The following is an 18,503-nucleotide window of genomic DNA, read 5'->3' as shown; positions in this document are numbered from 1 at the left end:
TACTGATTACCTGTTTAAATTCAAAAGAATACACTTTCCTGTAAAATGTCATTTTGCATTGACCAAAAGCCAAGTCACAGGAAATGAAGGAGAAAGCAAGAATAGATCTAATCCAGGAATGTTTAACTCAAAGACAACTGTGCTTAGCATGTTCAAATGTTAGCAGCTCCAGTGATCTAATAATATTATTATTACAGCATCTGAGATACAGTTGGTTACATTTATTTTGCTTTTCTAATTGAAGCACAGGCAGGAAAAGTGACTTCTTCAAGGTCATGCAGGGTTTAAAGCCTTAGGTCCAAAGCCTTAACCACTACAACACACTGCCTGCCAATAATATTAGCCCTTGGTAGAAAAACCTACAAATATTCTATACAGTAAAGCACTTAGTTATTGTAAATAATAATTCTGATAAATCCATTTAACAGACAGCACTATGACTGTGGCCCATTGTCTTATGAAATGTAACACAGCTAGTATATAAATTAGATATAAATCTGATAAATTTGTTTCACACAGCAAACCATGTATTATGTGTCACACTCGGCTATATTTGTACACAGATAAGCTCGGCATAGCTAAAGAATCTCATGACAACAGTCTGTAAAACACAGTAGAATATCCAAAGTGTATCTCTGGTACCTTGAGTATTCTCCATCAGATGCTGAACTATTTAATGAAAAAATATTAGAAATCACAGGAAACTGAACATTTCAGTTAGGGAAGATCAATATTGAGCATGGTTCAGCAGTTTGAATAAGCACTCAAAAAAGTGAGTTTAAAATAGTTGGCCAAAAGTTTATTATTGTTTAATTCATTTTTTGTACAAACAGTACCATAAAAATGGCTGCATTACTTATGTTTTTTTTAACGTATTTTGGAATTTTTTTAGTTATCTCTGTAATCCATTCAAGTAAAATAGCTGCATTGCTTATTATATTTTTTAACTTTAGTTACTGTATCTCTCTAATGCTTTGAAGTTTTCTTCATTGTACTAATCCTGTACTCACAGAGTCCTTAGCTGTCTGTACTGTGATAAGGTACACACTGTGTACAGCCCATGTAATCAGAAGTTCTTTAAGCAGAGGCAGGTGGAAAAAGATCTTAGTGTAACCGCTCAGAGACAGTGAGTCAGTTCGCCTTTTATGGTAGACAATTCGTTCTTTTATATTACTAACGATACTAACTGAAAATGACATCAGATTGAATGCGGTTATATTCATTCAATGGAGAACTGCTGTATGCTGCTTTTCAAGTGAGGCAAGGAAATGTAATGGAAGTTTGTAGAGAGGTGTGCAAGCTCAAGTTTTATAGGGAGAGAATTTATGTAGGCCAGAGGGTTTCTGGTTACCTTTCATTTTTTTCATGTTATTTGATATATGACTTTTTACTATTTTTACTGCATTGTCTCTTCCTGGTAGAGTTTCATTGCTACTGACACATCTGCACAACATTTATCACAGAATGCAGAAGTCAAGCACCACTGCTGCAATATCAGACTCAACCAAGTATACAGTAACCAAGTTTTTGAAAATAGATAGAAAGTTTTGCAGAATTTTAGCAAATATAGTAAATATAGTAATCTGTAAGTAGAAAAGTTATCTAAAACACTGAAACTGTGTTAACTTATTATATGCTGTAACAATCATTGCTAATGTTGGAACACAGAATGTTTTTAAAATTATCATATGAATACTCTGAGAAAGATATATTGGAAGAATATTCTTTTGAACAACATTAATTCTCTTAGCTAATGTTAAATTAATGGAGCACCACCTACTAAATTTTTGTTCAGTACTATCAGACTACAAAAATGGAGTTTGAATAGGTCTTTTGTAACTATAACACACAGATATTAGAACCAGTATAAAACAAAACAGAAAACTAACACAATATAAGTGACCTGCAAGTCTGTTTGCCAGAAATAACATGCTCTTGAAACTTGAGCAAAAAATCCTGGGATTATGGATGTTAAAAATACATTTTTTATTCAAGGCTTTCTACTTCAAACTTCTGAATCTCTGGTTATTTGTAGAGGTAGGTAGTCAGAGGTTCTGTATGTTATAAATTCCAAACAAAACGAGAATCAACAAGAGATGATCGATCATTTGAATAGCCACAAATAAGACCACAAAATGAAAAGGAAATAACTTAGTTAGGAATCAGGCTCAGGTCAGTAATCTATAAGAGGTACACAAAAACGAAATGTCAAGGCCCAATACACAAAACAAAAGTAGAAGTCAAGCAAAAAAAATGAAAAAGGTACTTATACTAGCTAAGATTGTTTGCCCCTAACTAAACTACAAGGGACATTCAAAAAGTTTCCACACTTTTGTATTTTCGTGCTCACATACATACACTGTGCACCACTGATTTAAAGAGTGACACAATGATGTACTGTCATGAGGTCTATTCATGTGACTATCAACCGACACCATCACTATAAACAATAGTGCCACTACCACAAAAGTGTGGCAAAAACTCAACATACTTGGACCCAAAGTGATATCACCATATAACAATACAATAAACAAAAATGTGTTAAATCATCTACATCCAAGAAAACTTTTCTTTTTAGAGTAAGATTCATCACGCCGTAGCAGTAGCAGATAGGATTAGTGACAAGAGACAGTCTTTTGCGGTCCATTGGAACAGTTGTTAAAGGCATGATAATAAATGTCTGCCATGAAACTAATCTAGGTTGTTCATGTGACAATGTAGAATGAAACATTTTATATATTCATTCTACTAAAGCTTTTACAGAAATGTTGATATTATTGTTTAGTAAAAAGATTGATGTCACTCTGTGGACTTTTTCTTTGTTTATTTATTTATATGGGGAAACAGTATTTGGTGCCTGAAGTACTGTTTTTGGTAGCATATTTTATACGGTGCATCTGGAAAGTATTCACAGCACATCACCTTTTCTACATTTTGTTATGTTACAGCCTTATTCCATAATGGATTAAATTAATTTATTTCCTCAGAATTCTACATACAACACCCCATAATGACAACATGAAAAAATTTTACTTGAGCCCTTTCCAGATTTATTAAAAAAAAACAAAACTGAGAAATCACATGTACTTAAGTATTCACAGCCTTTGCCATGAAGCTCAAAACAGAGCACAAACCAAGCATGAAGTCAAAGTGTCTGTAGACCTCCGAGATCAGATTGTCTCGAGGCACAAATCTGGGGAAGGTTACAGAAAAATTTCTGCTGCCTTGAAGGTCCCAGTGAGCACACAGTGGCCTCCATCATCCGTAAGTGGAAGAAGTTCGAAACCACCAGGAGTCTTCCTAGAGCTGGCCGGCGATCTAAACTGAGTGATCGGGGGAGAAAGGCCTTAGTCAGGCAGGTGACCAAGAACCCGATGGTCACTCTGTCAGAGCTCCAGAGGTCCTCTGTGGAGAGAGGAGAACTTTCCAGAAGGACAACCATCTCTGCAGCAATCCACCAATCAGGCCTGTATGGTAGAGTGACCAGACGGAAGCCACTCCTTAGTAAAAGGCACATGGCAGCCCACCTGGAGTTTGCCAAAAGGCACCTGAAGGACTCTCAGATCATGAGAAACAAAATTCTCTGGTCTGATGAGACAAAGATTGAACTCTTTGGTGTGAATGCCAGGCGTCATGTTTGGAGGAAACCAGGCACTGCTCATCACCAGGTCAATACCATCGTATGAGTGGCCCAGCCAGAGCCCAGACTTGAATCCGATTGAACATCTCTGGAGAGATCTTAACATGGCTGTGCACCGACGCTTCCCATCCAACCTGATGGAGCTTGAGAGGTGCTGCAAAGAGGAATGGGTGAACCTGGCCAAGGATAGGTGTGCCAAGCTTGTGGCATCATATTCAAAAAGACTTAAGGCTGTAATTGCTGCCAAAGGTGCATCGGCAAAGTATTGAGGAAAGGCTGTGAATACTTAAGTACATGTGATTTCTCAGTTTTTTTATTTTTAATAAATTTGAAAAAACCTCAAGTAAACTTTTTTCACGTTGTCATTATGGGGTGTTGTGTGTAGAATTCTGAGGAAAAAAATGAATTTAATCCATTTTGGAATAAGGCTGTAACGTAACAAATGTGGAAAAAGTGATGCGCTGTGAATACTTTCCGGATGCACTGTAGCTTCTGTAGACATTGTATAGCTCTTATAGACATTTCTAGCAATAACAGAATGATTTTGACAGCCTTTTGTTAAAAAAAATAATCTGCTGAATAGCCATCTGTGTCCGCAGCTTTCTAGTTTTGTAAGATATTAAGAGAATTTTAGATTGTGGATGCCTCAGAGATCTATACAACTCCTGTTCTGCAATCAATACTTTAATCTGTAGCAATTCTATTTTATCAAAGAAACCTTTACACACCAAGGTCTGTACAATTTTATAGTATTACTTAAATATGTTTGTTTTTGCTTTGTGTGACTTTCATTCCAACATCATTACCAATTTTTGTGATAGCATTCTGATTACCCTTCTCTCAAAAATTTGTTTATGTGTTTCTGTAAAATGGTAAAATTGGTACTGAATTATTATGTATTTATTGCATCAGCATTAGTCTTACTCATTCTAGATTCCACTAATCCATCTTCACTCTGTCTGATCATCTTAAAATATGTCATTCTTCCTTGCAAACCTGTTTTGTCATCAGTTACCTCTAAATCTGTTTACATTTCTTGACATCAATACTGCACTTTTTTGCATAAGATCCATTTACATGTTAGCATTTACCATCTTTGTATCTTTGATTTTTAATTTCTACCCAGACATTCCTTAAACAAAGCTATGCATATGTCTCCAATGTATATAACTAATGCTTCATCAATTGTTTGCACAACCGTCACTCATGAACAACTCAACAAGGTTTCTGAACTCCTCCAAATGGAGCAGCTGCTTAGCCTTTACCTACAAAGAAATGAACACTCTCAGAAAAAAATCATGACCTCAGATTTGGAGGTAACAAAATGCTCACTTTGAATGAAAATGACTCTCAGTATGTACATACAGAGACTGAACAATATACAGCAATAGCGTCAGAATCAAATACTTATTTAGAAGCTTCCACAGGACATAATGAGATCCACTGTCATAAGCTGTTTTTAATTCACAAAGCACATACTATGCAGACAGGATTGGCAAATTCCCATGATCTCTCAAATATCTGTGCCAGGAGAAGGATTTTGTCTACTGTTCTATGACAAGGACAGAATTAACTTTGTTTCAAAAAACAAATTAAATGTCAAAATTTCAAAAACTGGATTGTGACAAGGTTCTAGTTACACAACAATAGCTTTACAAAGGAGACTGAGCAGTGTAATCCCTTGATCACTTGTTCCCCTTTTCAGATAGGAGCCATCAGTCTACAAATCCTGAGGCGGTCTACATGCCACTCAGATAACATTGCAGAGGCACATTAGTCATTGCAGCCTCACAGTATTAAGTGCTAGCAACATTTCCATTTGAATCGCACCCACTCTTGTAGCCTTTCAATTTCCACAGTGACCAATGCTTCTGGCACTTCCTTTCCCGAGTTCCTCAAAGCTCTCCTTGCACAATATCCCCAGTTGAGTTCAACCATTTTCCACCCTTGATGGAAACAGCTTTTTCTGAGTTGTCAAATAGTTTGCCACACTTATTTGAGGTCATCCAAGTCCTTTTATTTGGAATTATTGTTCTGTAAACTTTGATTGTTTACAGAAAAATAGTCAGGAGGGGCTGGTAGTGGCAGCAGGAATGTGGACATAAATACCTGGCAATGGCCAATGAAAGGCTCTGGGGGTAGAGAGGCACGAGTTATAAACAAAGAGACATACCTGACTCCAGAAATGCATCCAGAGAAAGACTGAGAGTGACCCAGGATAGGGTATAAACATGCCTTCATGCCAGTGGTTTGTTGGGTGTGGATTTGGATGACAAGACCATAGAGAGGGAGGGAGGAAGAAGCAGAGAGAGCTTGAAAGAGAGAGAGAGAGACAGAGAGTCAGAGAGGGATGGGAAGTACAGGGAGTAGTTTTGCAGATGGTACACTGCTAGATAATTAAACAAAACACCATAATCACAGGCAGGGATCATCATAGAAATTGGGGCAGTGTGGCTGTAGAACTATCATTTTGATTTGTGTGTGTTATTCTTCAAGATCATGTTTTATTCTGATTTGTTTATTTTCTTTAATAAGAATGTTTATTTGGAACATCTGGCCACCTTTTCTTCTGTTTAGATTTAGGGATGCTAGGAGAGTGCTCTTATGGACATTAATACTTTTGGTTCATTGATGACCATAGAATGTATACTCTATATGTTTCACTGACATCCAGCTTTAACTATGCACCAATTTTTCCTCACAGCACTTAAATCAAACATATGGTAGTGATGTTCCTCTTGTTCTCATGAACTCTCCCTTCACTGATGAGGAAACTCAGCAGAGTCTTCAGAAGTATAGCAAATGCCCAATCCATATTCACACTTTTGTGCATAGTAGGTAAGTTATACATTTCAGCAATGAATATATATCTTCCATTCATACTTTTTAGTTGTCAATTCACGTTAATTTATATTCTTACACAGTTTTTGGTTTACAAATGTCCTTCTGTTTCACTGCCTATTAAATAAGTGCTGCGAATACAGTATACACAACTGTACTTTAGGACTAAAACCCATCTTTAAGAAGCTCTTAGTATTTTGAAGCACACACCAGTGTATATATGTATTTCTATATGCTGCAAAGTGTTTTTTCTATTATATAGCATTATGATTTGAGGTTATTGCTGCATATTATGCTGTGTTTTATTTTAACTATGCAATATTTGTAATTACTGTAAGTGGCATAGCACATTAGGCTTGTAAATGAACACATTGAAATCATGCACTGCATGTAAGTTAAATGGAACTGTCCAATATAAAATGAAATATATAGTATGTATTTATTGGTTTATGCACATTGGTTTATACAGGGATGGGCAAAAGTAGGTTTACAGGCAATTTGTATTCCAGCAATTTAGGCACTTACGAGATTGCACTTAAGTGCACTGTGTCATTTTGACATTCTTTGGAGTTAATACAGTTAATAAAGCTATTGCAATAATCATAACCTGCATGTCTTTTTCCATACGAACAACTGTTAACCTACCTTTACCCACCCCTGTGCAATGATTTGTCTGTGTGTGTTTGTTTTTGTATTATCCACCTTTACATGAAATCACTACATCAAACCATATTAGGGCCAGGTCTGTCTTGATTTTTATTTGACCATTATAATCCACACATTTGACAAAATACAGCAGTACAACTTTAAATACTGCTTCAATTGTGTTCTCTGCATCCACCTGGTGCCCTGGAAAATATATCGGTTATGAACTGCTATGGTGGGTTTCTTTGAAATTAATGTTCCAAAGTTCCAAATGTTTTGTGCATCTCTGGTTAGAAATGGGTCAATGATGTATGCCCAGTGCAGCTTCAGCCCATGGTGTCACGTTGCCTTTCTCTCAAAAATCAATAAGAATACTTCAGTATCATCCCTAAAATGTAAAGACATTAATACCTGTGAGGAACCAATCATCTTTGAGTGTCTCTTGTGCAATTTTCCTGCCTTTTGTCTCTACTAAATTGCGGTCTTAATCGGTGACCTGAACCCACAGAGCTTGGACCTGCTCTATGAGCACCACCATCAACACTGCTAGGTTGATCGGTTCTGACATCTCTGACATCAAAATAAATCCTGCCAAGTACAGTATGCCACTGTAAAGAAACAAACAAAACTCAGGAAAAGATCTGGAGCACCAGCCGGTGACCCCCATATATTGAAGAACACAATTGAAAAGGTGATTGTAAACAGAACATGAGTCCATGTATCAACTGACCCCATAGGCATGACCCCATGCAGTTTATATGACTTCTTATTCAGATGAGGCAGGAATAGGAGATGTAAGTAAAAAAAACATTACAGATTCTCGACATTTGGAGCTTCTTGTCTGTATATGAGAAAAGGGCAGGATGTGAATAACAGAGCCCTCTTTTGACTTGGGGTAGAAAATAATGACATGACACAAGCCCATTAGCTGTGTTACCTGTGTATATTTATATATATATATATATATATATATATATATATATATATATATATATATATATATATATTTTTTTTTTACCAGGGCTAATATTATTAGTTCATTTGAGTTGCTTACTGTTGATCATGCTATATGCAGTACTTAGTACTTACAAGCATCATGTAATGTTTAGCAGATGATGAGTTAATGTTCATTGTCACCATATATACAGTATATAAATAAGCACATGTATGTATCAGGTCCAGAGCTGCACAAAGAATACTCAGGAAAATCATTTTAAACACATTATTCTTCAACTTGAAAGAACAATATTGGAGTCTTTTAAATGTAGACAATGTAAATGTGATAAACTTCGTCGCTTCTTTAATAATAATAATAATACATTTTATTTATATAGCGCCTTTCCCATGCTCAAGGCACTTACAGAATATAAGAAAGAACGGCAGGGTATACAGTGTATAGCATTGTACAAACCAAATAAATAAATAAAGAAGATTAAGACAGTAAATTCAGAGAAAGCCTAACAGACAACAGAATTGATGGTCTAAAAGAAAGTAATGCATCAGAAGCATGTTGTTGTTCATCTCAATATATTTCAATTATGGTGAGCATATTTAATATATGTTTGCAATTTGTTTGTGTTGAGACTCTTAAAAACAACATTATAAAGAAAGCCTTGGTAATATTATTAAGTCTTAATAGTCTGCCTTTTTGCTGTCAACCACAGGTTTCCTCCCCTTCATAAAGACACCCGGCTACCAATGCTTTCCTTAGAAAACTGGTTCCTTTCAGGTCATGGAGATGTATATGCCAGCCTGTGTCATTCAGGGCTCATAGAGTTATTTCTTGCCCAAGGAAAGGAAATTCTTTTCATTTCAAATATTGACAACCTTGGAGCCACAGTGGACCTGCATATACTCAGTGAGATGCTGCATAGAGATCTACAAAATCCTGAGACAACTTGTGACTTCCTCATGGAGGTGACTGACAGGACGCAGGCCGATAGCAAGGTAAGGGAAGGGTTACAACTGAAAACGTAATTTAATCAGTTTGCTTTTCAGTGTGCCTTTTTGGCTAGAATATGGTAAATGGAGTTAGTGGTTTGAAGAATATCGCTGTAATTTATTTTTACATACTACCCAGGACATTATTGCAACCATGAAGATACCACTAGGCTCAAAAACAGTTAAAGATATATTGTGTGCTGCCACTTGCACATCTATACAACATCTGTTTTACTTTTTGTCACACCAGCTTATTTTACTAACCTGCCAGAATTTCTCAGATTCAGAGGAAAGGGATTTACAGTATAATGCTAAAAGTAAAATGATAACTAAAGAAAATTAAAACCTTCAGTAAATAAATATATAATGTTAAATCAGATGAAGATTTTATTGGTGTTAGACTAAGGGTATTATCGATTGCAGTGTTTTTTTCATTGAATATAATTCCTAATTTTACTTTACTGATCATAGATTTAGCTCATCTTTCAGCCAACTTTCTTTATGCATATTTTTCATTGTTTAAGTAATTTTCTTATACTCTGTTTTAGTAAAATATCTGAATCTTATTTCATTTTTTCCCACTTTATAATTTTACTAATTTCAATTAATCTGAAAATTAACCTTCATTTGTCCACAGGGAGGCAGTCTGATTGAAATAGATGGCAAACTGAGATTATTGGAAATTGCCCAAGTACCACCGGAGCATGTTGAAGATTTCCTGTCTGTTTCTGAGTTTAAGATTTTCAATACCAACAATCTGTGGGTCTCTCTCAAAGCGCTACAAATATTGACCAAGCAGGACAGCATACATTTGGAAGTCATTGCCAACCGACAGGTAATTGTCAAGATTCTCATTTGCCTTTTCTTCATATTACACTCAATTAGGAGAATATTAATAAACAATTCTAATTTCATTGAGTTTTCCATGTTGTTTTAGAATAATAAGATGCTGTGTGCTTGTGTTTGAAGGTGATTTCTATCATCATTATTTTTAACAAATTGTATTGCTATTAGATAAGATTTATCAACTGAGTGATAATCATTATTTTTAATAAACTGTATAGCTATTGGATAAGATTTATCAACTGAATAAACTGAATGATAATTATATGAATAAACTCAGTCACACAAACACCAATAGTCACAAAGAACTGAAATAAATCACACAACCAATGCTTCTGTGTGTGAACAGATATACTGTAAACGTTTGTAATGCAACATTCAGTACTACAAAATAATTCTGAACACTTCAGAACTGACTAGCCACCTTCTTACTTGATATTGTTCAGGTCTTAAGGCATTTTTTAGTTCAGATTTTATTACCAGAAGGTTAATTAGTGCTTATAAATCGACTATATCATGCATGTGACATAAACACTAAGTGTATGTGTGTGTGTGTGTGTGTGTGTGATCATTCTGTAATTGAGGCAGAATATTGTCAGGATTGGCTCCAGTTTATAATGCAATTAACAGAAGAAATAAAGCATACTATGAAACTATTGCCACTTCTGGTAAAAATTAAAATGTATTATAGGTTTATACACTCGTTAATGTTACATACTGTGTATGAAGTATAATGAAATCCTTACTTTCCAGCACAATTTTACAGAGTATAGCAATTTTAGTTCAAAACATCAGTCTTCTTTACCTGAACAATCTCAGACAGACTCCATAATAAGAAAATAAGTAAGAAAACATAATTCAAAACGTAAATCCCCATTATTAGAATTTTACCAGCAATAGCAGCTTCTTACATATTGTACATTTAAACATGTGCTAACCCATTTGCTATTATTAGTAGATTAGAAAATGATTTTGTTAGAACTAGCATGGTTCTCAGTGTGGGTTTCTGCCTTGCTGCCAGTGTTACCAGGATAAGAATAGCAATGTTAAGACAGAATAGCAGGTCTGAACATTAATTAATGGCTAAAAGGATAATTGTTGTGGCCTTCGAATGGTACTGTTTGTATTGTCATTGTGTGCATGACATTAATGTTGAAGGAACTAAATGTCAGAGGCAGACAGAGCAAACTACTTTAAATCATAAATATGAGTAAATGTGTTTATCCCTAAACACAATAACAGGTAAGTCTGTATGTATGGATTAACTTGGGCTTACTAAAAACTCCCACTATCTTTTTCTGTTTCTGCCAACCACCTCAACCCACCAGTATCCTACCTCCTTTTTGTCCTGTGGAGGAGTCCACAATTAATTCTTTTCACTCAATCAAGTATGGACACTATTAAATTGTAAATGTGAGCAAATAACCTGGGGCAAATCTCACTTCAAAACTAATAATACAGCTCAAATCAATACAGCATATTTTGTTTTTAAACAAGCACTTTCCATATACTTTTAATGCTGGCCTGTTGTCTCTTGACAGACTGTTAAGGCTAAATTCTGAGTAAATGCTGTGTGAATGCCAGCAACACCAATATTATCCATAACACAAAATGCAAGGACATATAAATTGTGTGTCACTAGAAATGCTGTTAATGAACAAATTAACTGATAACTACTGATTATTGGTTTGCTAGAATAGAATTTCAAATAGATGGTTAGTTAATTATACACTTTATTTATATTTATTTTATCACTGGCAACATAGTGACTCAATGATCCAGAATTTCAAATACTTGCCTGTGGATTAAATGCATCCTGTTGGTTGCACTTAATTAAACTTAAATTATTAACATAATCTTATCATGTATTCCCACAAACATGAAAGAGAATATTCACTATGAAATCTAGACAGCCTGATACAATTTGATTAAGTGACAATGTAATTGTTCCCTATTCTTTCACTTTCTCTGTTTTGTTTGCCCTTCTTGTAGATATTGCCAGGTGGCCAAGACATAATTCGCCTTGAGACTGCAGCGGGTTCTGCCATTGGCAGCTTCAGTCATCCACGAGGAGTAAATGTGCCTCGAAGCCGTTTTCTTCCTGTTAAGACAACCTCAGATCTATTACTGGTCAAGTCAAACCTCTATCACCTGTGTAATGGATCTTTTATATTATGTGAAGAAAGGGAGTTTGATACAATCCCGCTTGTGAAACTGGGAACACACTTCTCCAAGGTACCAAAATCCTGCTTATCATGTAACACTGCAATCTTAGTTATGTGACTAGGGGGATGAACCCTGAAATATTGAACTGGGATGGTTGCTAGGAATACACTAATAGTTTTGGGTAAAAACATTTAACAGTGACATTACTACAGTAGCTCCTTGGCTCATATTAGACAATTGTTCCTTAGTTTTTCCTTTATCAAAATAATATCCAAGAAAACAAATATAAATATAGCAATTAGACCTTCAAACATCTGCATGCTCATTGCTGGCCTGGTACACTGTTAATGTACAATTTATATCTGCACTGTGCACATACAGTAGTGCTTTTACAAATAACCTATTTGTCTTTAAATTCTTCCATTTTTGCTTGCTTAGTTTTATTCTTACGCAGTACATACAGTAAGTACAGAAGCACTCCAGCTATATACAGCAGTTTCTCTTCCAAACTGTTATTATCAGCGCAGCTCTTTAAAAATTAACATATGAGGTAATAATAGAAATAATAGCATAATGTGTCAATTCAATGTACTGTATATGTATAAATCCAAAGCTTGAAGAGAGAGTGCAGAGCCGATTAAGCTTATGAATAGTAAACATGCAGAAACACAAATAAAGAAGACAAGATAGCACAACAATCATAAAGTATCTGCACATTTGGATTATATTAATAAACAATATGATTATTAAGCTGATATTTAAAGAAGAGACACTCAAAAATATTCTCAATGTATATGCAACTGCCTTATTGTAGATGTATTTTTGCATCCCTTTAAAATAGACCTAGAATGAGTTTGTTAGGTGTCACATTAAAAAGTTAACTTATGTAGAAAGAAACATAAATGGATGCCATTATTTTTAGGCTGACTTCTAAAATGGTTCTTTGAGTATGTTGCCTTTACTACTTTAAGTTGATTTAATTGAAGGTAAACATGAGAATACATTTGTTGGAGGTCATATTAATTAGATTAATTTATGCTTAAACAAAGCAAACAAGTTTAATAGGGCACAAATATTGTGTGCCTCATCATTAGGATATCATAAAGCAATCTCCATTAGACCACACTTTTCATCTCCATCTGATGACAGAAAGTTATTTCATGTGATAATATATTGAGTGTAATTGGTGGCTTGATATATAAAGCTGGTATTATTAAGAAACATATTTTTAAAGTACTATTATTAGCTACAGTAATAAATATGAATAACACTTCTTTAAATAAAGGTTTGTTTTGTATTTACCTGAATTATTTTACATTTAAGAAATGTGAATGTCTGCAGTCAACACGTATTTGTTAAATTACCATACAGTAACTTAGTTTAACAAAGGTTTCTGTTTCTTGAGTGATTAATTTTAAAAAGTTTCAGTAAGTCAAATAAATGATGCCAATCCAATGTATTACACTACAGCTAGAGTGATTTACTTGTCTACTGTTAGGCTAACCTGAGTTAACTACGTTTTTAATAACTGACATTGTTTAAATTGACTTTTTACATGTAACTAAAATAATATTTTTTGGGTAATATGTGTACTGGAATTTAAAAATACTGTAACTTTAAATGTGAATGTAAAGGTTTCTTTTATGATGTTCTCAACTACTGTATATTAGCTAAAACTAGTCAGTTTTAGTGTTCATGTATTTTTTGTTTAAAGGAGCAGAGTGTGTGTGGGTGTGTGTTGTTAAAGTTTCTTTTGTGCAGAAATGGTGTTTTTCATGTTTTTTGCAGGTCCGTGACTTACAAATTCGTTTTGAAAACATACCAAATGTTGTGGAACTTGACCACTTAACTGTGTCTGGTGATGTTACCTTTGGAAAGGATGTTGTGCTAAAGGTAAAGTAAAGATTTCTTATACATTTTTTTTTTAAAGTAAACCATGTCATATAACATAAAACTAGGCACTCAAGATAAAGATTTGAAGCAGAATTCCGCTACTATGTTTTAGTTAAATCTATTTATCAAAACTTATAATATAAAATATACCCATTATATGATGTTTAATGTTTGCTATCGTGTATTAGCCGCATATATAAGGGAAGGAATTGCATATTGCCTGAGACATATGGAGGACTCTCCTTCTGTTATGCATAATAATCAACATATAAAAACTCATAATCAACATAAACCAGACTAACTAGGAGTGCTCATAAGAAATGTAATATTTTAGTTCATGAGGCAAAAGTGTATAATAAACAAGAATATTTATGTCAGATGTTTGAAGTACTAAAATGTATGCATCAATTTAAGTATTTAAAGTCTATGTATTCTGGATTGTAAGACAAAATTGTCATTTTTCACACCTACTAGAATTCCATAAAGGGCCAGGACCTTAGTAAAGGATCAACAATCGAAAATTACATTATATTCTTAATCACTGACCTTGAAACAGTCTAAAACAACACTCCCCATGCTTATGTATAAAACCTGGCATTTTTAATATTTTTGGAGTGGATATTAGAGGGCCAGAACCACTGGTAATAATAATAATAATAATAATAATAATAATAATAATAATAATAATATTTCCCATGCTCAAGTAAAGAATCAAATTTCAAAAACATGATAATAATCATGATCAGCATCCTCAAAATACCATAAAATGACACTCCCATACTGATATCACCAATCCCCAATTTTTAAAAGTTTTGTGAAAAGTTGGAACAAATAGGAAATACATTCTTATATTAAGAAAAATAGTATGCAATGAAATTATTATTTTCAGATCATGTGTAGGAAACATGGAAGGCGTGATTTCTTATACTAAAGTTTTTGCAGTTTCAAAGTTGCCATATTCAGTAAGTTTTTAGGCTTTTATTTTCTGGTTAGGTAATGGAGCCCCCATAGTAATTAGATTATAAAACACCAGTGCAGGCAAGATAATTTTTAAAACTGATAGAAAACACAACTTTAGAACACAATTTCATGTGACAAAATACATAAATACATGTTTGTGAATAGATAACTTTGACTTGAAAAATACCACAATGATACCTTTAATGGAGGAAAGGATGAGGAATTAAGGATAATCTGATCGTCAACAAGTTAATATTCCTATTGTTCCAATTGTTTCACAAAACATGTTTTGTTGCTAAACTGCATTTAATCCTTTTTGCAATTAGATAATCTACTGGATAGAATGAGAGGGAAATTTTTGCTTTTCTCAAGTAATTGTTTTTTTGATGTTTTCATTAGTATACAATTATTTAGAAAATTTTGATAAGTAAACTCCCCAATTATCTCCCAGACTTTTTAAATAGTATAATAGCCTAATAGCCCAGTATAATAGTCTAAAGTCAAATGATCTTTTTTTTTTCGTTAATGGACTCCATAGAGTTAAAAAATGGTGTTCAGCTCTTTTGTCTCTTTGAATTGGAAAATGTTAAGAAAATGATGGTACGCCATCTACTTCTAGAAATTAAATTATTTATGAAATTTAACATAAGTGAAATCTGAATATAAATTGCCTAATTATAACTTGGACAACATTATTATTAATAAGCCCCCTTGTATTTTTCATTTTTTTTTCTGTTTTATTATTTATGTCCCACTTATTTTTTGTTGACTCTTTTGGCAGGGAAACTTTTTTAATTAAAAATGTTTGCCATTTCAAATTTAGCAAAGTATGCCATTCACTTAAAAACAAATTTACTTTCAAATTTTAGTTATGACATAACATAAGATTCCCAGACCTACCTAATCCTATTCAGGAGGTACAAAAGGAATATTAGTGACAGTAAATAGTTAAAATTCATTATGATTTGCAACAAGCATTTTTTAAGCTTACTAAACCTATACTGCCCTGTATAGCAATATAAACATAGTCATATTATAATGATGTAATTTTATTATAGGCACATGTTTTATTATTGTAAGTTTCAAGCTTTTCTTACTGAGGGCGACACATTATTTTTAATTGTCTGGTAGAAAAAATAATCAGTTTACATCTTGAAAATGTATCTTTATAGTTGATTGTTGATGATGGTAAATTATACATTGGAAAGAATATTGTATTGTAATTAATGTACACAATGACCATGGTTAAAGTTGTTGTAATGAAAGATTTAAGAATGCAGATAACATAAAGAAATACAAAAGTAGTCTGCAAAATAGAAATTGAAGTTTAAAGCCAGCATACTGTAGTGTCTGCACCTGAAGAAACAATCGGTAATGATTTAAATTGTTTTTGTTAAACGCTCACAATGATTTTACAGTGCTCCTGGATGATCTAATGTTTATAATTATGAAAATGAAACCATTAGGTAACAGGCTAGATGTTTTGCCTATACCATTCTTAAAAGTTCTCGACTCCATTGGAACTATTCTGTTACAGACTATAAACTTTTCTCTGCCATCTGGGAATGTACCTAGTTGCTTCAAGCATGGTATCGTTCACCCATTGATAAAAAGGCAGACCTTGATGCCTCTGTTCCAAAAATTATAGGACCTTCTCCAAGCTTCCATTTCTTGCCAAAATTCTAGAAAACGTTGAGGAATTGTAGTCGTGTGACTTTCTGAAAAAGAAGAAGGTAGTAGATCCTTATCTGTCAGGCTTCCAGAAATGCTACTCCACAGGGACAGCTCTCTTAAAAGTTTCCAATGATTTCCTTACAATATGGCTGCTGATAGAGCAGTGTTTAGTATTCATTTTGTTAGATCTTATAACAGCTTTTGATACTGTTGACCATGGGGCCCTCCTGAACAGATTCCATTATCTTGTGGGCATTTTGGGTTCAACCTTGGCCTGGTTCTCATCATTACCTGATATGATAGACATTTTTACATCTGTGTGAGTGAGTACACTTCTGCAAGTTCCTCGTTGTCATGTGGCATGTCTCAAGGATCTGTCCTTGAGGTCCCTTTTATTTTTGTTATACTGTATATATAACTCTGAGCTCAGTTTATTAGTTTGTTTGACAAGGTCTCTTACCACTTATATGATGATGATATTCAGCGTTACTGCTCCTTTAAGCTTCAACAATTACACAAGCTAGCTTTCGTGGTTTATTGTTTGTTCAAAGCTAATAATTATCTGTCACTTATTTATGATTAAATCCACAGAAAACTGAGGTCTTCATCTTTGCCCCGCCTGATTTGCATCCTGTCATTAATCAAAGAATTACAAAGATGTCTACTTACACTCAAACATGTCTTTGTAACCAGGGTGTCATTTTTGAGCGGACCCTCACCTTTGATGCCCATGTAAGGTCCCTCATCATTATTGTTTCTTCCATCTTAAAAACCTCTTTAGACTTCACTCCATTGGCTGCCGTTAGAATTAATAATTCAATTCAAAATATTATTTTTCACTTATAAATCCCTCCGCAGCCAGGCCCCAGTACATTAGTGACCCTTGAGTGTCATCACATTGCTCGTTTAGCTCTTAGATCTGGGAAATCACGTGCCAGACTAAAGCTATGTGGTAATTATGCTTTTCAGTCTTTTGCACCATTAATATGGAATAATCTCCTCCTGGTCCTCTGTCTGGCTCATTTCATTTAGACATTCATAGGTCAACTTAAGACGTTTTTCTTTGGACAAGCCTTTGTGTAGCATTCCTGTGAGTCATATTGTTCTATTGTGTTTATATGTGAATTTTCTGCTGTCCATTTATTTGACTGTATCATGATGCACTGCTTTTCGGCTTTGGTCTGTGAAAGGTGCTATATAAGGAAAAAATTACATAAGCACTTTTTCATTTCATTAAGAAGACAGAGATCTCTTTATAGTTATTTTCTCTAGAATACTGATATTCAAAATACAGGGATCTTCAATTTAGGTAAAGAACTTTTGGGGGGAAAAAACACAGATACAAATTGAGATTTTAGAGCAAAATTTCAACATCTAAAAATTAGTTAAGTATAATAAGTTTAGGTATTTTTAGGCTGTGCTCAAGCATGTGAGCAGTGCAACAAAGAACAGCAATTCTCAAGGACATGAGATTAAATAAAATGGCTCCCATTCTCATTCAAGATTCAAGATTCAAGAGCATTTATTGTCATTCCATCCATAAACAGTAGTACAGCATACAGTGAAACGAAACAACGTTCCTCCAGGACCATGGTGTTAACATAGAACACAGGACAATGAAGACATTTGTATGTCACCTTTAGATTGTGTGCATATGGACATAGACTTAACCATGTAATCACATCCAGACCATATGTGGCAGAGAAAAATATCTACAAATTGAGAATAACTCCAAATGTACATGTAGAAACATTTTTTTTAATATAAAACAAGCTGTTTCTGTTAGAACATTTGTTCTCAATATGTGGGACAGGCATGACAATTTATAGATTGATTACTGTGCATTTGAAAAAAATATTGCCCAGTGAAAACCTATGTGGGCACAGGAAGAACATGCAAA

General features: G+C 34.1%; 1 protein-coding gene across 2 annotated transcripts in view; it reads left to right on the top strand.

The window, feature by feature from the left end:
- Positions 1-18,503, top strand: part of LOC120539184 (UTP--glucose-1-phosphate uridylyltransferase-like) — a 39,440-nt gene that overhangs the window by 19,042 nt on the left and 1,895 nt on the right. For both annotated transcript variants that reach the window (XM_039769015.1, XM_039769016.1), the window contains 5 exons: positions 6,345-6,478; positions 8,791-9,073; positions 9,705-9,902; positions 11,903-12,145; positions 13,865-13,969. In XM_039769015.1, the coding sequence (XP_039624949.1) occupies positions 6,345-6,478; positions 8,791-9,073; positions 9,705-9,902; positions 11,903-12,145; positions 13,865-13,969 (963 nt within the window). The remainder of the gene's footprint in view (positions 1-6,344; positions 6,479-8,790; positions 9,074-9,704; positions 9,903-11,902; positions 12,146-13,864; positions 13,970-18,503) is intronic.

Source organism: Polypterus senegalus, chromosome 11 (genome assembly GCF_016835505.1).
Source record: "Polypterus senegalus isolate Bchr_013 chromosome 11, ASM1683550v1, whole genome shotgun sequence".
Classification (NCBI taxonomy): Eukaryota; Metazoa; Chordata; class Cladistia; order Polypteriformes; family Polypteridae; genus Polypterus; species Polypterus senegalus.
The sequence above is the reverse complement of the archived record's forward strand: the minus strand, read 5'-3'. Positions and strand labels throughout refer to the sequence as shown.